Source organism: Medicago truncatula, chromosome 5 (genome assembly GCF_003473485.1).
Source record: "Medicago truncatula cultivar Jemalong A17 chromosome 5, MtrunA17r5.0-ANR, whole genome shotgun sequence".
Taxonomy (NCBI): Eukaryota; Viridiplantae; Streptophyta; class Magnoliopsida; order Fabales; family Fabaceae; genus Medicago; species Medicago truncatula.
The window spans coordinates 11,941,305-11,963,349 of NC_053046.1; the positions used below are offsets into that span (position 1 = coordinate 11,941,305).

General features: G+C 32.6%; 1 protein-coding gene and 1 long non-coding RNA gene across 7 annotated transcripts; both read right to left on the reverse strand.

The window, feature by feature from the left end:
- Positions 1-308: 308 nt before the first annotated feature.
- Positions 309-10,380, reverse strand: LOC11407549 (putative disease resistance protein RGA3). The gene is made up of 2 exons (XM_003612696.3): positions 7,091-10,380; positions 309-540 (listed from the first exon to the last, which is right to left on the reverse strand). Exons 1-2 carry the CDS (start codon positions 10,378-10,380, stop codon positions 309-311), a joined length of 3,522 nt encoding a protein of 1,173 aa, XP_003612744.2.
- A 4,413-nt stretch (positions 10,381-14,793) lies between these two features.
- On the reverse strand, positions 14,794-21,304 carry LOC112421870 (uncharacterized). Of its 6 annotated transcripts, XR_005646166.1 has the most exons (10): positions 20,877-21,304; positions 20,706-20,766; positions 19,881-20,054; positions 19,213-19,426; positions 18,812-18,889; positions 17,061-17,207; positions 16,929-16,959; positions 16,190-16,434; positions 15,785-15,846; positions 14,794-15,557 (listed from the first exon to the last, which is right to left on the reverse strand). It is a non-coding gene; the product is annotated as an uncharacterized lncRNA (long non-coding RNA). The 6 variants fall into 6 exon arrangements; XR_005646167.1 differs by lacking the exon at positions 15,785-15,846 and having other exon boundaries at positions 18,812-18,912; positions 20,877-21,303; XR_005646168.1 differs by lacking the exon at positions 15,785-15,846 and having other exon boundaries at positions 19,881-19,995; positions 20,877-21,300.
- Positions 21,305-22,045: the final 741 nt, after the last annotated feature.

A 22,045-nucleotide genomic window follows, 5' to 3' on the forward strand; every position in this document is an offset into this window, starting at 1 on the left:
TTTTTGCTAGTTAAAATAAAAAAAGAAAATGAATACGTACAACAATAGAGTTAAACTTGAGAAAATTTGGACATCAAAATCGAGCCAAATGCTATAAGATTCCGTAAAAAAAATGAAGTCAGATTTATTGGTTTTGCCATCAAAGTACTATCGTATGCATGGTTAAATTAAAAAAGGGAAATGATTCATGTACACCCTCATATACACCCCTTATGTGGCATGGGTATTTTGGAAATTTCACACAACTTTCTCTTTCCCACCCTCTTCTCTCTCTTAGATCTCCCTTTCTTCTCCCTCTCACTCTGCCTCTAACTCATCGGCCTCCACCACCCACCGGCCACCACCGCCACACCCTTTTGTTCCATACCCCCAAATACACCCTTGTGTGGCCTTTCATCTTCTGTCTTCTCTCTCTGCAACACAGACCCACTGATTGCACATCCATGCTCCTTCACCACTACCACTGTTGCTCCCGTCGCACCTGCGCCCCATCCTCCTTCGTCTTGTTTCCCATCTCCGACGACACAAACCTCTTCTTCTCTGCAACATAGCCGCAAACCATCCAGATATGCAACACAACCTCTTCTTCTCTTCTTCCTCTCCACCACCGTTTAGATCTAAAACCCAGGAGATTGTTGTGGTTCACGGCAGAAATAGTGGCATCTGGTGAGACAGTGACGATGACGGTGGTCGATGGCAATGAGAGATAGACATAATGGTGGAGAGAGAACGGTGACATCCAATTTAAAAATTCAATATTTTTTATTTTTTTGTTGGGCCGACACTCTTTATGAAATATTTTATATATTTTTTGACATATGGAAGGGTGTGTGAGGGAGGTATGCTATATGAGGGTGTATGTATCATCATCACTCATTAAAAAAATACAATTGCACATGACAATTTAAATTTTTTGTAGGATACATGACGGTTTAAAATAATCCTGACAAAACTGTTCAAGCCCGAGGTTATCTATCTAATAACTAAAATCCAAAAAAATATGGTGAAATTTAAAATAAAATAATTCCACATGATTGTTTAGTGTTTCTTTTAGGGATCCTATTTAAAATAATGGAAATATTGTTAATCACTGTCATAAGAGCATTTTTTTGACAAACACTCTCACAAGAGCATTGTTTTCTTATATGTTTCTCACGACTAAATTCAAAGAAGATTTTTTTTAGCAACACCTAGATCTAATACACCCTCTGGTTATAAATATAAAAAAAAAAATTCATCCATATTTTAGATTCCTTTAATAAATAATGTATGTGATTTTTAAATGCATATAAAATAAATATAAAATATAATTTTTTTGCTTATATTTGTGACGAAGTTCGAACATATTTGGAGGTTATCTAACTAAACTCCAAATGATGTCAGTCATTACATTACAATACAAATACTATACGGTTCACACATAGTAAACTCCGAAGTCTTGAATCACGGTTCACACAGTAAACTCCGAAGTCTTCAAGAGTTTGGTCTAATTAACATAGACATTGATGTGGAAGTTTTAAATTCAAGTTCCAGTAACGTCTTTCGAGGAGTGTAAAACTAAATTCATATGCAAATGTTCTTTGTATCATACAGTATTTTCTTTTTCTCTAACTTACAATAAAGCATCGTTATGTTTTCTTTATTTTTTGACTAGAGATAGTTCACACATAAAATATTTTTTTAGAATAGTTCTCGTGAGCTTAACTCAGATTACACGAACATTGCATAATATATGTAAGAGTATAAATTCAAATATAGGATATCTCACGTATTCACTTTTGAAAGATAAATTTCTAACAACTAGACTATTTGACGGAAAAAAAAAAACGTCTTTCAGAGTATATTTATATATTATGACAGATTTTTGTGCATGCTCGACACACAATTACAACATTAATACAAATATGTTATCTTTTTTTTTGGTTACAATAATACCAATATGTTATCAAAACTAAAAGTATTTTTATTTCTTTGAAAAAAAACGTATTTTTATTATAGATTTAAAGAAAGTCAGTTTGATATAAAACTTTGGTGTAATTAAAATAAAACGTATTTGGTACAATTAAAATCGAGTCAGATTCATTGGTTTTACCACCAATGTACTACCCTATGGATGGTTAAATTAAAAAGATATAATTGCACATGACAATTCAACTCTTTGGTAGGAAACATGACCCTTTTAAAATAATCCTGACAAAACTGTTTAAGTCCGAGGTTATCTATCCAATAAATAAAATCCAAAGAAAGATGGTGAAAATTAAAATAAAATAATTCCACGTGATTGTTTAATGTTTCTTTATGAACCTATTTAAAATAATGTTAATGTTAATAACCAGTGCTCTTAAAAACCGTAGTTGTGTCTAACACAACCTCATAAAACTGGTTTGTGAGGTGAGCTTCACAAAACTGATTTGTGAGATGATGATTGCCCCACTTATAAATACATTGTCAGGTCATCACCTATCCAATGTAAGACTCTTAACACACCCCCTCACGACCATCACTATTGGGTTTGGTTCGCGGACATAAATGGTGGGTGGTTCGATAGCTGAAACCTGATTAGAAATCGTATGCCATCACCTATCTGATGTGGGACTCTTAACACACCCCCTCACGATCATCCCTATTGGGCTTGGTTCGTTGACATAAATGGTGGGTGATCCGATAGCGCAAACCTGATTAGAATTCATAGGTCATCATCTATCCGATGTGGGACTCCTAACACACCCCTCTCACAACCAACACTATCAGTCTTGGTTCGTGGACATAAATGGTGGGTGGTCCGATAGCGGAAACCTGATAGTAGGTGGCACAATGGATCTTGGAGAGGTTCTGATAGCAGAAACCTGATTAGAAATCGTAGGTCATCACCTATGCGATGTGGGACTCTTAACACACCCCATCACGACCATCAGGACTATTGGGCTTGGTTTGTGGACATAAATGTTGGGTGGTCCGATAGCGAAAATATAATTAGAAATCATAGGCCATCACCTATCTGATGTGAGACTTTTAACACGCACCCTCACAACCAACACAATTGGACTTGGTTCGTGGACATATGGTGGGTGGTCCGATAGCGAAAACCTGATAACAGGTATCTCAATGGATTTTGAAGAGGTTCTGATACCATATTAGAAATCGTGGTTAAACCTAACACAACCCCACTAAATTGACTTGTTGTGAGGTGATGATTGCCCCCACTTATTAACACATTATCAAGTCATTATCTATCCGATGTGCGACTCTTAAAAAGAACATTGTTTTATTTTTTATTTTTGAAAAAGTCATAAGAACATTGTTAAGAAGTTTTTAAATTTTGTTTTTTATCCTGAGTATGAAGAATTCATTGCCATAAAACTTAGAAGTTAACTTTTTCTACCTAATAAGATAACAATTATTTTCTTATTATGTTACTCATGACAAAACTATTCAAACTTCAAATTGTTTAAACATGAGGTTATCTAACTAAATTGTAAAGAATATTCATTCTTAAACATGTTTCGATAATACAAAATGTGGTCAGTCATTCACATGACAATACAAATACTAGTTCACACATAAAGCATCTTTCAGAATATACCATGACATTGTATATGACGAATTTTTTTGCATGCGCGACACATCACAACATTAATATGAATTTGTTATTAAAACTAAACGTATGTTTATTATAGATTAAAATAAAGTGAGTTTATCCCCGTGAGCTTAGCTCAGTTGGTAGGGATATTGCATATTATATGCAGGAGTCGGGGTTCGAACCCCGGACACTCCACTTCTCCACAATTAAATTGTGTGAGCTCTAGCCACTAGACTACTTGACCAAAAAAATTAAAAAAATAAAGTGAGTTTGATATATCAATAACTTGGTGATTAGTCTTTAAAAGATTTTAAGAACAAAAAAAGTTGAGTAATTTAGAGTATTTTTAAGAACAAAAATATGTAACTTGTTGCCTACTTACTTTTCATTTTTGTGTAACTGTCAATATGTACCACTTACAAAAAAAAAAAAAAAAAAAAAGAGAAAATTTGCATATTTCTTTCATTTCAAAAAGCACAGCAGTGATATTGAGACAAGATAAATCGTAAATATAACTTTGAGGGACAAGATTCAAATTCCTCAAGACATTTTCCAACTTATTAAAGATCAATGTTGTAGAAAAAAAAATATTTATTAGTTATCATCATATATACAAAAACTTTGTCCATCCCAACACAAAAAAAACTTTCTCCCTCTTTAATAACAAACTAATTCTTCAAATATTATAGAAAGGAAAATAGGTAAAGGTCGTTCTACCATATTTCTTAACGACAACTCTTAATAACTAGTTTTTAGATTAATTTTTTCGCCGTTGTCCAAATTTTAACCCAAAAGCTCTAACTTCTTATCATTTAGATCAAATTAGTTGAGCTACTTAACTTCTAAAAGAATCCAAAACAAAAATAAGAAATGAAAAATTTTAGGGTGAAGTCATGATAATAACTTTTCTGGTAAAGTTAATATTATAGCATCAAAAGTGCACTGAGTAACACCCTACTAGTTGTACAGTGACATCAAAAGTTTAGTCCTCATAGTATCATCAATTCATCGGTAACATCCCCACAAAGTGTAACCCTTAAGAATATCACATAACATCATCAACTCTGTTTTTCAAAAAAGTCAGTTTCCTGACTGCACCGTAGAAGCTCCCATAAGAAATATAGCGCTGTAAAGTTATTAGTGTGATTTGTTTAGAGGTTTTTTTTTTAAAGGTGTTAGATTTGAGTTGTTGAGTCCTTATTAAGTACATTCATAAAAAAAATAATAAATAAGTAATGTGTACACGTATTATCCATTTAAAAATTCTTTTTTGGTTTATTATTAATATGGATGTTCAGAGAATATGAATACTTAAACTCAACTAGTAAAATGGTTAGTTCAAACTCTGATTCTCCATTTATTTAATTTGGGTATGTATTTAATGGTTATTGACATTACGTTTATATATCAAGTTAATAAAAAAAAAAATTACGTACAACAATGCGGAGTTTAACTGGAGAAAATTTGAACATCAATCAAAATCGAGCCAAATGCTATAATCTTCCGTATAAAAACTCGAGTCAGATTTATTGGTTTTACCACCAATGTCTAACGGATTGATGGTTAAATTAAAAAATAGAGTATATAATTGCACATGACAGTTTAAATTTTTTGTAGGAAACATGTCCGTTTAAAATATCCCTCAAATAGTTCGTGGTCCGACTCCGTCTTAACGGAGGCGGATTTTGTTGAAATAATTTTATGAGATTTTACCTTGAGGTTTTTGTGTCAAAGTTATTTTAAACGTTGAAATAATTTCCGCTGCAATAAGATTTAATTTGATGATTGAGATAATTAGTAATTTTACTATCTTCAGATTTGAAAGAAGTGTAGCATCATATTTAGTTGTTTTACTCTGATTTATGCAAAAAAATTCAAGTTGGAAAAACGGGGTGTTACAATTGGGTCTGAGGTTATCTAATAACTAAAATACAAAGATGTGACAATTAAAATAAAATAATTCCACATGACTGTTTAATGTGTTTATTTAGGATACCTCGTTAAAATAAGGGAAACATTAATGACCGTCAAAAGAGCAATGTTAAGAAGACTATAAATGAATTCCCACAAAAAATTACACTGCCTTAGAACATTCCCCATCCAAACACACTCTTAAATATTTTAAAAATTGCAAATGAACCCCTCAAATTTTTAACCTATGAAAATGAGAACTCATAGAAACCTTTACCAAGGAAAATAAGTCAACATTTTTCCAATGATTTGCACAAAACCGAAAGTTTGGCAGGCCAGGTATCTGCTTTCAACAAAGGCACCCTTATATCTACATGTTTCAAATCTAGGTAAATATTCTTCCTCCAAGATTGTGATTGTAATCCTATCCCATTTAACACATACTCGAGGTAGTTGACGCAAGGGAATATCACAAACATTGTTAATTAGGGCTTGTAAAAAGGTTTTTTTGGTGTGCATGTGGCTTGAGATTATTTGGAGTATTGATTGGTTGGATTGATGACTTATAACTAATACAAGGCAACATGATAATGAAATTGAGCCATGATCCCGGGGAAGAAGAAATGTGGTGGTAGGAAGTCATGGTGGTTATAGAGAATGCTTCTCTCTCAAGGAACTGTCATCACTCTCTTCCTAATGCATGTGTATTCTTATTGCTTCCTATCCAGAGTAAATTTAAAACATTGAATTATTGTTTTCTTAGCAAAAAATATAATATCGTTGAATTGAATGCATGTTTTTAGATAAGGATTCTAAAAGGATTGGAACGATTTAAGATAACCATGTTTACTCTGGATAGCACGATAATAGATTAACTCAAGATGTCTAATCGATTAGATGTATCATATTATTCATTAATATAACCGAAAACAAGTCTTGATCGACTAATATAAGCGGCCCTAGTCAATTATAAATTGATTTCCATACCCTAAAATTCAATTTTTACAACACACATCGATTTTAACTTAGCAGAATTTGTAGAAACAACACCAGACCTTATAACATCAACATCAAACAACACATAATTTACAGTACTTACACGAACAAACACATAATCAAACAGATTAACCACAAAGAACACATAATTAACGTACAATCATTCATAAGCATAATAACATTAAGCAACACATTATTGAGATGTTCTCATCATATATATATATATATATAGTCTAATTCCATTGTCCCCATAACAATCTAAACACAACATTAATGGTGGTGGGATCATATATAGGACATTCCTATTTAATAAACATACCGCCACCCGTTATACCTAAGGATTAAATCCCATTGTCTCATTGTCAAGTAAATTTACAGAATTCAAAGAAGAGTTTTTTTTTATGAAATTAAAGAACATAATTGAAATATGAATTTCATCGATCAAAAGGATGATTATGATCAATGGAAAGAAGAACTTGTACTATAGTCCTTGAGTCTGGTGATACACTGTAAATATGGACAGCCATCACCTTTGAGATACAATAGTTGAATGGAATATTGGACAATGCAACCATCATCTTTCTCCTATTTCCTTGATTTCACATGTCATCCCTTAAGTCTTGAGGAGTTTTCTTCACCAGTTTATTCTTGATATGAGCAATTTGTGGCCAATCATCACCTGTGTCGGGTTGACACCTTGGCAATAACAAAGGGCAATCCATAATAATCAAAGTATTTAGAGACTGTAGCATTTCCATCCCCTTGGGCAGATAATCTAAATTTCTGCATTCAGAAATAACTAGTTTGCCAAGGGAAGTGAGGTTACCTATGCTTTCTGTTAGGTCAGTTAGACCATGGCAATCATAAAGCCTTAAATCATGCAAAGAGTTCAAGTTTTCAATTTCCCTTGGAAGGGACTTGAGTTTGGGAATACTCCTTAATGTAAGAGAACGAAGCTTTCTCAGACCCTTCCATTCAGTTCCGGAGATGTCGAGATCAAGTTCTTCACATCTCTCAATAGTGAGTGATATGAGTGAACTCAAAGACTTGAAACCTTGTGGTAAAGACTTTAAAATAACACAATCTCTAATGTGAAGTTCCTCAAGCGAAACAAAGTTTTTAAGCCACCTCTCTGGTGGAGTTTGCTCAATACGCTCAATTACCATTGATTTCAATTTGGAAAAGGGTTTTGACTTAGTAGTAGTTTCACTACCATCAGCATGATGCATTGTATCCCTCATTGATCTTACGTTCGACTCCACAAGAACAAGCTCATCATCAAGACCAGGATATAGAGGCATGCAAGCTAATTTAGGACAACATTGGATGTTTAGTTTTGAAATGCAACTGAAATATGGTCTATCATTACCCCAAATCTCATTTTCCCACCAACTTTTCAGATTAGGACAATCCGAAATTGTAAGTTCCTTCAAGGATGGAAAAAACAATATTGGGGTAGTAGAGGAAGGGGAATTACCAACTTGATTGTTTTCTGCAATGAATTTCAGAGAGTCCAGTCTCCGAATTTGGAGAACCTTGAGATGTGGAAGCTGATCCATTGGGGGGAGAAACTCGCATTTGGGACAGTCGTTCAAGGTAAACTTAACAAGACACTGGATGGAATGGAGCCAGTTAGACAAGGTGTGACGATTGTACCCCACAATGAATAGCGCTCTCAAATTCGGATGTGGCTCAAGACAATCAAGCAACTTTCGGTCTATATCTTTGACATGGCTTACCTTCTCCTCCTCCTCCTCTTCCTCGTCATCATGATCCCATCTTAGAGTCAAAAACTCAAGGTGTTGTTTATTTTTCAGAAATTCATCTTGAGCAGCTTCCTTAGATGGAGAGAACATGACTTGTTCTAGATGCGATATTTCCAACCGGCCTCTCAGATTGTTAAGATCCGTGAGTTCTCTTAGTCCTCCAGTGATTACTTGTTTCTTGCTGGCCACAAAGAGTGACAATGTTTGTAAAGAAGTGAGCTTATTTATACCACTTGGCATGTGAGTTAGATCCAGGCATCCCTCAATGTCAAGATGGTTGAGGCAACTCAGGCCATCCAAGTCTTTTGGCAATTCCTTGAGGATGTGACATTGTGATAATTTCAATGTTTGCAAGTGGATAAGCTTAGTGATGGAACTAGGTAGCTTTTCTATGTTGTTATGAGAAAGATCTAGATACCTCAAGTACTTCACCTCCTCAATAGATGTTGGAACCATCTTAATCCCCAAGTCATGTAGATCCAGCACACGTAGGGACTTGAAGGTGTTGAAGATCTTATCGCATGTTGATGTTGTCATCTTCACCTCGTGTGGAAGGCGAGGGTTGTTAGTGCTGTACGGCAAAAGAATGGTTCTCAGTTTCTTTGCTTTATCGAACAACAAGTCTGGGATCCCACATGACAGATCCAAAGCAAAATCAAATGAAGCTCGCAACATTCCACCTTTAACTTTATCCCCCATCGAATTCACAGTCATGTTTTCTTCACAGGTGACTAGCCTTGCGAGTTTATGCATTAACCGATTCATTCTATATGAGTGATTACTTACAACACCTTCTTCTTTTTCTTCCACTTGTTGGAAAACCAACGGAACAAAGTCATTGAAACAAGGTCGACAAAATTGTTGTTGTGGAATGGTGAGAAATCCTTCAGCAGTCCAGAGTTCAATTAATCTCTCAGCATCAATCAAATAATCTCTTGGAAACAATGAACAATATGCAAAACATAACTTGTGAAGCATTGGAAGATCCTTGTAATACATAAACTTGAGCTCTTGTAGAAACTTCCTCTCCACTTCTGCTATTTGGTCTGCTGCCAAAATTGAAACACCACCAGCACTTTGGTTCTTCATCAACATTGCTACGGTCACAATCGCAAGAGGGACTCCACCACAATCCTTCACGAGTTCCCATTCGATGTTGTCTTGTTTGTTGTTGGTTGAGGTTGAAGTTTGCCCACGAATTTGTTGGAATAACAATTGAGATTCATGTCTGTTAAGCCCTTTCAAAACATACCTGGCAACAGAAATATTATCGGCGACATAGTTGCTACGTGTAGTGATGAGTATTGCCCAACTGGTACCGCCAGATTCAGTTAATTTCTTTTGCAACTTTTCAAGATCATGCTTAATCTCAATTCGCAAATCATCGAGCACAAGTAGGCGGCGTACACTTCCATCAATGACTGTGGTCATAGCTAAGTTAGCAATGTATTCCACATCAAAGGTTTCATGGAGAGAACGGATCCAAATTGGTTCGAAACCAAAATGAGCTTTGACTTGTTCATCTTCGCAAACAAGACTTGCAAGTTTTGTTTTCCCAATTCCAGGAACACCAACAATGACAATAACAGGAACGAAATCATCAGCAGGGTTGTTCAACTTCAGTAGTTGATCTATAATCTCCTTCTTTTCATTTTCTCTGCCAACCATGGTAATTTTCTCAAAATTTCTTTTGACATTCTTCATGTTACTATTAACTGTTTCTGTTGCTGCTTCTGCTGCTTCTTGAGATATTGACAAACACAATCCCTTTAAATCCACCTCGATCAAGCGTTTGAACTCCTCCGCGGCTTTCTTGACTTTGAAATGATTGGTTATTTTTAGGCCGAATGCAATGAACGCTGTTGTTGAGCCACTAGTAGTACTTTCGTTGTAACGGAGAACCTCCATCAAGTCATTTAAATCGATGACCACGTCTCTAACCTTTTGCAGCAAAGGAAGAAGACGTACTTCACCTATGGAGGAGTAGCTCAGTTTCTGGACTTTGTCATTGATTTCTTTGAGAATATCTTCAAGCTTGTTGATGTGATCTATTCCTGATAAACGAGTAGGTATAGGTTTTAGGGTGCTAATGAGTTGTAGGATGCTTGAGATGGAATAGGCAACCATTGCTACGTCTATAGATTGCAGGATGAATGCTAGAGATGTAGTAATGTTCAACAAAAGGGTGGACTAGTGCTCTGGTAAGTGGCGTGGAAGAAATTACTTTCTACTATAGTCAACAAAATACACTACTACTCCCTCCATCTCAAAATATCATACTCTTTAGCATTTTTTTTTCTCAGTCTCAAAATATTTTTTTTTTTTAAATATATGTCTCGAAATAATTGTCACTTTAAAAAACCAAACGCATAATTTATTAATTTTCTCCCACTATTATAGCCTTAATTATTGATTTTTATCGAATTTAACTACTCCACCAACTACAATTAAATAAGAGTATTTTAGTAAATGATATTAATTTTATTATTGAACTCAATACAATTAATCACTTTCTTAAAGATCGTGCACAAACATTAAACGACTATTAATTAAAGAGGGAGGGATTACCTAATAATGCCTTAGTATTTGTTACGAATTACCTTTTTATTACTAATTGATTGATGGTAAGACAACAACATATGATTACTCACTCCTTTCAAAATGAATGTCGTTTAATTTTTACACACATACTGAGAAGAGTACCTCCGTTACCAAAAGAATTGAAGTTGAAACCTTAAAAAGAGTACACTCCAAAATCTCATACCAACACCACCATATATCTCTTCAAAAAACACCACCATATATAACCATTGTTAATGTACTCCCACTTGATATTTAGAATAGATATATTAACAATGTACACCTTTTCTCTATGTGTACAAGAAATTTTGGTGTTCTTTTTAAGAAAGTACTTAAATATTTTATTTTATAATTTCTCTTTGGCATGCACAATTCCGTTCACGTTCTCTCATCTTGTCTCTGCGCCCAAAATATTCCATTGGTCTCAAATGTTTATAGTTTTACATGATGTGAAGAGACAAAACCAGCAAATCATCACAAAAAACAAATGTTTATTCCACACCGAGAAAGCTACAGCCGTTACAAATAAAAGGTTCTTTTGTTATCTTTTCTAATGATAAATGTTAGTAATTAGTTACTAGATTAGTTTTTTTCTCCTTAATCCAGATTTGAACCAAGGACTTCCGACTCTTTTTCCTTTAGCTCAAACCATTTGAACTACCCAACTCCAATAGAAGGGTTTGTTTGCTGTCACATTGGCGGCAATAGGCAGTCCGAAGGCAATGCCCACGATGGCCAGGTTGTGTTTGTATACAGCGTATGCTTTGGAAGGAAAAAAAACATGAAAATGTGCAGTTTGGTGTCATGGAGTTGATTGTTGAGGTATAGAAACAAACGGCAGACTTGAATTTGCATCAGTTCAGATTGGATAGAATCATATATGAGCATCAGGCTAGAGGAGAGAATTATATTCCTCAATGTTACTGTTGAAGTCCCATGTTGAAAATTACACTCTTCTATGTATGGAGTGCACTACCAAACATAAGATGCATTCAAGAATAATAAAAAATATAAAATTTATGATAAAAGAAAAATGATGATTGGGCCAAGTGTAAATAATATATCGTCACTAGTTAATTCTTTTTTACTTTTAGTTCTTTAGTTTATTAGATTTGAGCTATCTAGTCGAATCGATTTACAAATGAGCTTTAATCGAGTTTGAGTTTAAAATAAAGTTAGTGCTGAACTAGAGTCGAGTTTCAGGTTAATTCATTTTGTAACGACTTAAACTCAATTAAGTTTGACTTAGATGATATCGACTAATTTCCAATTCTAGATTCGTAGAATTAGCGATTGCATAGAAGTGGCAAATGCTTGAGTTGATTTATTATTATTATTATTTTAAATTGCAAAGAGAAGTAAAAAGAACACACCCAAAAATTACAAGCACTAAAAGCCTCGAAACAACAACAGCAATTGAAACATCCTACACAAGCTTGAGCAACATAATTGACACTTAAAAGCTAGAGTTTGCTTTCTATACAAGCACCAAACACACCTAAAACTAAGATAATAGCTATTTCGAGTGAATAGAAAACAACCAACCAGTCCTAGCCTCTGGAACCAAAATATCAATGAAAATTGATGGAAATATAAACTCATATACTCAGCACCTCTATATGACTGCAAAACATACACTCAGCCACCAATCAGTTCCTCAAATAATGTTTCCTTAATTAAAAACATTCTAAAATTTATTAATTTTAATGGAATTTTTATGATTCAATGGTAATTTCATACTTTCAAAATAATCAACATTTATTTCCTCTATATTTCTTTCATATATCTTTTACACCAATCAACATGTCAAATAAACTCATTTCTTACATATTTATCTAAAGCCTCGATACTTCAAAATGGATGACGTATTGTATTCCCTGCGTATCCTGCACCGATATCTGTCCGATACTTCCCGATACGTATCCGGAGAGTATCCGAATATTAAATTTTATTTTTCTTAAAAAATAAGGCATAATACATCTCCCGGTTCCTTAACTTATGTTAATTTCTCAGTTTGGTCCCTTAACTATTAAACGCTTCAATTTTAATATAAAAAATAAAAAATAAAAAAAATTCTAAAAAATTTGAAAAAATTCAGGATTTTTTTTTTGCAGATTTTTTAAAAATAATTCTGGAAAATGGCTTTTAATTTTGAAAGAAAAATATGAACTTTTTCGAAATATATAATTAGCCAAAATTGTAAAATCATCATAATTTCGTAGAAAAAATTATTTTTAAAATAATCGTAATTCTGAAATAAAATTTTTGCAAAAAACTATTCTAAATTGGTATCCAGATTTTTTAAATTTAAAATATTTTCCAATTTTTTTTTTGTAGAAAAAAAAAATTAAAAACTTTTTTTCGAAAAAAAATCTGACATTTTTTTTTTTAAATTTTGAATTTTTGCTTTTTGTGTATTTTGAAAATTAAATTTCAGAATTTTTTAAAATCTTTTTAATTTCGAAAAAAATATAATTATCAAAAATCGATTTTGGCTAATTATTAGAAAATATATTCCGAAAAAGTTCAGATTTTTCTTTTGAAATTAAAAGTAATTTTCCAGATTTTTTTAAAAAAAAAAATCCTGAATTTTTTTATTTTCGAAAATTAATTTTCAATTTTTTTTCAATTTATTTATTTCTAAATTAATATAAATGAATTTATATTATATTTTGAATTTTTAAAAATTAAATTTCAGATACTTAAGTGTTGGTGATACACGGTAAGATATGATGAACTTCCTTTATCCAATGGTCTACTTTTTTAGGGATTTAAAATTAATAAAATATGACCAAATTGATGACGAAAACAAAGATAAGGACCAAATTGAAACATTTAATAGTTAAGGGACCAAACTGAGAAATTAAAATAAGTTAAGGGACCGGGGGATGTATTAAGCCAAAAAATAATTATCCGATACTTTTCGATACGTCCCGGATACGCGAAAGATACTTGTTTGTTCCGATACGCACGGATACGTGTGGTTTTTTTTTTTTTATATTATTTTGATTTATGTTTTTTTTTGTAATTGAGTTACTAGAGTTTTCTTTGGATGAACCACATTTGAAAGCTGATTTGTATCTTGATGACGGGAATGGAGGAGAGGAGATTGAGACGATTAATGTTAACTAAAATAACTTAACTCCTGAGTACTGATGTATTCTTTTTTTGATATAGTGCTTCTTTTTTGGATCGATATATTATAACACCAACAATGTACCTTTTGGATATAGTATAACACTGATGGTGCTCTTTTTGGTATATATTGTGTATGTAATTGACTAATCACCACTCTCTTAATCGTCAATATTATTTATGTTGATGTGCTACGAGCCTACGACTGGTTTCTTGTGTTTGTTAATATATTTGAATATTAAAAAAATGGTTATAATTATATTGTACATTTAATTATATAATTTTTTTTATTAACGTATCTCAGCCGTATTGTATCTTATTTTTGAAATTTTTCCGTATCGACGTATCAATGCAGTATCGTATCCATATCGTATCTTATATCCGAGCTTCACAGCTTTTCATAGTCTTTCTCACGTCTTTCTCTCTTCTCAATTTCTTTCTTACAACCCAAACAAACTTCAGGGTGAGATTTTTTGGAGGGTTTTAGAGGATTAAATCTTTATTTTAAAATATATTTAATCTTTTAAAAATAATCATACAATATTTTAATCATACTAAATTGATTTTAATAAAAATTATATTATCTAAAATTTAAAAGAGAAAAGTAAATCCTCCATTCAAAATATTTCATCCAAACATTGTCTTAGAATGAAAAACACTCTCTGACATATATTATTAAGGTTTAAATATATTATATTATAATCCATGCAATTATATCACTTTATACTCTGACAAAAGGAAATTTATGGAGTATATGATTTGACAAGTTTCCTAAGTGAAAATGCTATAAAACTTCTTGAGGTATGAAGGTAGAATGTATATATCTAATCTCTAAAAAAAATGTATATATTAAGTCACTTTATGGGCTAAAATTTTTACAATAAATCAAAAACTGGATCCTAGCAATTAGGAGGTTTTAACCTTTTTTTATTGGTGGATTTTGCGATTTCACTCACCCCTACCAATTAAAATCGCAAAATCGTTGGTTTTCACGATTCTGGTTAGGATTCTGACAACAATATCTGTAACATCAGATCCATAGGGTATTTAAGAGGGAATAAAATGGAATCTAAAGGTACATTTATAAGTAGCCACGTTGAAATTTCAAGAAAAAAATTCAGCAACACTTCAGGCATTGTTTATGTACCAGATTCTATGAGGCTGGTCAGAATCTGTCTAACAGCTTCACTATCCATATCCATATGAACTCCTCTGTAAATTTCTTCAAGTACATTCTATCTTTTAAACACTAATTCCTTCATCTTACTGGCTTTCAAAACATTTAAGCGCTGAACTTCAACCTCAACCAACACAAATATAAATAATCAAGCAACTAAAATTCAGACTATACAAATAAAATTGCAATGCAAGTACAAGTCGTTGAAGGTTTCACCTGCTCACTGACATTAGAACAAAGGCCACCTTCGATTGACACTTCATCAACTGATGCTGAAATTAATCTAATAACATGGTTAAAGGCCTTTTTCTCATCAATCTGTATCTCCATAAGATCCCATAACTCTACCAAAAACTTAGCAAGTTTTTGTACCTCCAAGAAAGTAAAATTATATTCATATATCTTCAAGAACCTATTGGAAAAAAGTGCTCTGTCAATAACAAAATCAGAAAAAAGAAGCAACTCGTCTGATACACAATAAAGAAAGGACAAAATATGACTTCTGTTTCATTCATTGCATCTTAGTAAAGAAATTAAAAGAAAAATTACGAGTTATGTTTCATTCATTGCATCTTAAATCTTGATTTATAAAAAATTGAGTTTACTGTCCAATACACTTTCTTCTGACTTCATAATCACCTTATTCCAAATACCAATTGTATATAAAGCACTACATCAGGAAATCAAAATAATTATGCCATCTGCAACAAATTAAGAGACAGGGTATCAAAAGCTAGTGCAATTCAATGCAAGTAATGAGTAAATTGACTAGGATACTAATATCCATTCAACACTAAACTATAACTATTGGTACATCTTTTACAGTGATCATTTGATGTATCGAATGAGATGATTTAGCAGTGTTACTTGCAATATCAACAGTGAGACACATACATATGCATGCAGCAACCACACGAATAAATATGATTATATACAAAGGTCTGAGAGAGAAAAGGAAGCAATAATGAGCTCACACTTAATATATGTACTAAAAAAATAAGGAAGTACTAATATTATGCGATTATATTTTGAATTTTGTAGCACCTTTTCATTTTGAAGTTCATGAACGTGTGATTTGAGTTCCCCCAATTTCTCCTTGGTCAGATCACATTGATCAACATCTTGATCCGTGACAGCTTTGGACTGTCCACAACATGCTATTTCAGCACAGATCTGAGAAATTTGGGACTTTTTTCTAAAATTTCCTTGATTCTCTCAGCCTTCTTTGACTTTAAGTCCTCTAAGACAGATCGGATGTTGGCTAATTGCTGCTTCAGAGTGCCCTTTCCCTGTCAAAAACATAACTGAGTTGAATGAATATTTATCTAGAAGATTCAGTTAGCCAAATTCTAATTATGAAGATGAGCAAACATGAGATCTGGGAACCATCAAACTGGGATTGCAGTTATTAACTCAAAAGAATAGGATATAATTAATCATAGAATCAGATAATGATTACAGGACAAAATAATTAACTACTCCACATGGATAGAATCAAAATCCAAACCAGAAAGAGAGATAAATTACACAAATATATACAAACATCTATCAGCAAAACATACTTCTGATATATTTCCGAGCTATCCGCAACAAATAACTAGAAAGAGAGATAAATTACACAAACATATAACATACTTTTTTGAGCTATTAAAAAAATATTATACCTGAAATCTAATAAGAAATTACCAGAAATTCTAGCAATAGTTTGAATATGTTGATATTAGGAGGAGATTAAATAAAACTGTAACAAAAATCAAAGCAATGAATCAAATTTGTACAATACCTTCAAATTATACCCTCAGGTTGTTCGAAACCTTAAGCAAAGAAATCAAGAAACAACAAATTATCAAAAATTATTGCAATCGATCGCCGATCGCCATTGCGTACAGGAAAAGAGATCTGAATGAAAATATACCATAAATTAAACTAATAGATTGAATCTCTGCAATAGATGAATCATAGGATCGTTGTAATCAGAGAGGAAGATCGATATCGATCGGAGAGAACGACGGTGGACGATGGAACACGATTTCTGGAATGCTGCAATGCTACAACACGATTACTGGAACACAACGTACGCACAAAAAATACATCAGCATAAGATATTTATGAATTGGGTTACTGTGACATATTCCACATTTTAAATGCATAACTCCGAAATCACTCAATTTGCTAAAACAATAGCACTGACAGTTATAATCATAGAGGCCTTGATATTAAAAGTCAAATATAATTAAATATAACAATACCCTTTAAAATGTAATACACAGATAATTAGATCAGAAAGAAGAGGTCATATAAAATCTTTTTGGAGAGAACTATTTAGTTATAAACAAAATGTGCAACCACCAAAGAACGTAGTTTCGTTCCGAAAAAAGGAAATGTGATCCTACACCGCCAAGAAAATAATATTAATGAATAGGATGATGGTATATGTAAAGGAAACGAAAGGCACTCGCTGAAATTCTCTCGTTAAACTCTGGTTATGCTGATTCTCTACTACCGTGACAGTGATTTTTTTATAGAATAATGTTCATGTGCATTCAAGCCATAAGTCTCAACCCAGTCAAAGACTTTGGGTTAAGGAAGCATCTCCGAAACTAAGATGACAATGAAATTGTTAAGAAGTAGGAGATCAAGAAATGCACAACAAAGCACTATTTGGTTTTGAGAGGGTGTACATGGGATACGCTCGCAACTATTTTTTCGAGTACTTTTTATCTATCACAGTAATTACTTTTTTCTTTCTGTACATGATATGACCCACATCGCTATTTCCTGGGCCAGTCACTTAGAATCTTGTAATAACTATGAGTTTCTTAATCAGTGGCGTCTAGTATGAGTTGAAATTAGTTTTTGTATCTTAATACTTTTACAAACTATCACATTTAACTTCTCTAAAAACATCTACAAGCTTAAAACGAATTTTCTGTAAGTAAAGAAAAACGTATTTAATTGTGAAGATCTCATGAGGTAGAATCTAATTCAAACTAGGCTACAAAATCTATTAATCTGCAAGGCTTCACAATTTATTGCAAAGAAATTTAATAAAAAAGGGAATCCTCTTTTCCTACTTAAGTGAGACAGTGATCGCAGGCCCTATTCGGATAAACAACTTAATTAAACGCTAATAGCATAAGTCTATGTTTGGTTATGCGGTGACACAAATTGATCTTGTAAAATCAATTCTACTTTTTTTTTTTTTGGTACAAAATCAATTCTACTTTAACACAACTAAACAAGTCAAAATCAATTTTACATCTCTAGAATCAATTTTGACCCCACCAAAATTAAAACCAAACATACTCTAAGGGCCTGTTTTGATAGGCTTATTTACGAGCTTATGAAAAATATCTTGAGCAAATAAATAAGCTTTCATGTTAATTCATAAGTTCTCACTAACAAAAATTGTATCTTCATAAGCTCTTTTTTCACAAACTACTTTGACAAGATTATGAACAATACATAAAAGCTTATTTATTAGCATACGATAAAAATAAAAAAAATAAAAAAAGTAACAACCATGAAGCAAAAACCAGATCAAGAAACCACAATGCAGTGACAAAACAACATAAAAAACCAAAACCCAACAACTGAATCAAGTGAAAAACGATGCCCAAATGAAAAAAGTTAAAAAATTTGGAAGAAAAACAAAAGGGTACCTACCTAAAACGTATGGGATTTGAAGGGTCCTTTTTGATGGTTTGAGTGTAGAGTGCAGCAGCTTTGAGATAATTTCCTGACCTGAAAAACTCATTACCTTGATCCTTCAAAGACATCATAAAACTTGTTCAATAGAAACATAATACGATGAAGTTGCAGAAAATGGTTGACTATAATATTATATCAACTGTTCCTAAGAGAATAACATGAAAAATATAAGTATATTTGTAGAACTTGGCCTTCCAAAAACTCCAAAACTTAATTAGTGAGCAAATCAAAGACAAACTTGACTAGATAGAATTTATTTACTTATTAGTGTTCAAACCATATGAAGTGCATTCATCTATTTATTTACTTATTTATCCATTAAAAAGAAAAATAGGAAGATGGAGGATTTAGATTACCTTTATATCAGGGTTGGAGGATTTATTTACGATGATGAAGAACATAGAGTAGAGGGACAACGAGGAACGTAAAGTCTGAGTGAGTAGTTTAATGCAGATGATGAGTTTTTTTTTCGGAACACCCTTTTACAATCTGAGAGTTGTCTGAAATCCCGACTCCTCTGCTCGCCGGAGTTAGGGACCATATTCTAGATCACTGAAACAAGCACTATACCTGCAAAAACAACACACAACTAGCCATGTGTCAGCAACATAAAACCCTACTTCCCTAATACACCCAAAATCAGTCCCAAATTGCTCAAAAAACTCTACATACAATATGATATTGGTGAAGATATACAAAAGGATAGAGAACAATGAATCAAAAAAATATTTAAAAATTAGTACGATTTCTCATCCTCAGTTCAAATACTCTCATTCTCTGTTTTACATAGTCAAATACTCTCATTCTCTGTTTTACATAGTCAAATACATAGAGATATAAATTGTTTAGGCTATTAACTCTTAACCAGCATTGGCCATATACATATTCATATCACATCAAAAACCAAGTCAAGTAAATATATCATAAAATTCATTGAAATATAGACACAAAGACACAACCAAGTCAAGTAAAATATTTTTTTCTTTATTTTAAGGACAAACAAACATACAGTTAACATAATGACCTTTAACACTTGGCCGTCGCCCCAACAATCTTTTTGTTATCATAAGGAGAATGACACGCAGGGTGTCATCCTTCTCCGCCTTCTCCAAAATGTGGTGCCAACACCAGACATAGATCTGCAATTAGGTAGACTTGAAACTAACATTCATCACATTGAACCTCTGATAAATTGCACCTGGTCAGGAAACAAAACATAGACAACAGCACCTACATGACTAGATCTCAAGCACAAGTAAATGTCCAAAATATGAAGAAGTGACACTTCACTTAACCACCATTTCTACCTTCTTTAAAGTTCAGAGAAAATAAAATCTCAAGAGTGTTAACTATCATGAAAAGCAATAAAAAAACCTTGAAAGAGGTTAAAAGGATCAAGATTCAATACAAGAAAATGTAATGGATCAAAGAACAGATGACACTGAATATTAACCATATAATAAAAACACAGTTTTCTTATACAACACATGGTACAAAAACCTCCAAATAATTTTCTATGACACATATAACCTATGAATCACAAACACTGACACGAACACCGATAATAATTTGAGAAAATCATGATTCAGTCAGAAGTGTCTGGTGTCTCACAGCGATACCCACACTGATTACAAGTAACTATAGGTGAAATTGAATGTTAACCATATAAAAAAATAATTCTATGACAAATTATACAAATCTCAATTAATAATTGTGCCTTGAAATCCAAATCTCAATCTCTAACGGTTTGCTGAAAACCTCTAATTGGAACAGAAATTGAGAGAAAGTAAAGGAAACAAAATTCAGGAAATTCAAAACCTCGAATGGTTTTTGCATGAATGATACACACCTTGTTCATCATCGAGATCTATTGGATCAACGGAAATAGGCTTCGGTAGAGATTCGAACAACTGCTCATAATCAACAGATGAACAATTGCAAACAAGGAAATGAAATCAAAGGAAAAAGGAACAATAACGGAAATAGATCAATGAATTACACAAGCTTGGGAAACTCGTACTTGGAAATCGATCGGAGATGACGAGTTCTAACGGAGATGACGAATTTGTTCGGAGATTGATTGGAGATGACGAAAATATTCCTATAACTATGGCATTTATACGAAAATATGACTCTGGCATGCAACATTGCTTCATACGCGGAAGCCTCTTTGAGCTTTGAACTATTAAATTTTCCAACACTTCCGCAGAAGTAACTCAATATTCCTATAACTTCATAATGTGTATATTTCTGATCATATATTTTCCTGATTCCTGACACAATTGAGGGGACTTAATCAGTCTTAGAGTTGTTAACTAAAATCAATTCGAATTAAGCATATAGGGAAAGCTTTACGTGCAACATCAATATCAAAGATTTTTTTAAAACTATCAATCAATCATAATCATCATGTCATTAAAGAAGTCTGACTTCAACCATAAATGATTTTAAAGTCACAATAGAAATTACTCCTAATGATTTATCAAAATTATAAACTTTTGACTCATTGTACATATTAAATTTTGGAAAATTATCTTTTAACACCCTAACATTTTTACATGTTAAGAGAAAGAAGTGATTTCATGGATGTAATATGTTAGTGGTGTAATCGGATGATAGAGAGATAATGAAATATTGAATGATTACTGGGAAATATGGGGGTGTACTCATATAATCATCCTTAAATTTTATTAATTGAACCATTAATTAATTTTTTTTTCAACCAAGAACCATTAAATTAATTATTTTAATAAAAAAAATCACTTAACAAATATTCGAAGCTAAGTCTTTTGTTTTTTAAGCAAGATTCTAAATGCTAAGACGTCACTATGGTTTGTTTCACATTCCAGTTACCTAGTTGTATCTATTTTTTATAAATTGTGTCACGTTTAGATCCTACTAATATATTTTGCTTTTATTTTTAAATAAAAAATCAAAGTTAAATTAATTAGGAGTACACGAGTTTGATCTATGATTGAAGTAGTCATGATTGGATTCAGTGACGGATCTTACCTAAAATATTAGGGGGAGCGAAAAATACTAACATAAAAGTTATGTACAATTTTAGTTAATGGGAGCCAAATGAGAGAGGGTCCAGTAATTTTCTTTAAATATTAGATGTATTATGGTATCTACCTTAGTAATTTTATTTTAATTTTTTTTAGTGGGGGGAGCCATGTGGCTCCTTAA

Coding starts and splice junctions, on each gene's coding strand:
- LOC11407549 (XM_003612696.3), bottom strand. CDS start 10,380: ATGGTTGCCTATTCCATCTCAAGCATCCTACAACTCATTAGCACCCTA. Junction 541..7,090: donor CAAGACTTAAGGGATGACAT/GTGAAATCAAGG, acceptor GCTATGTTGCAG/AGAAGAAGAGGTTTGTGTCG.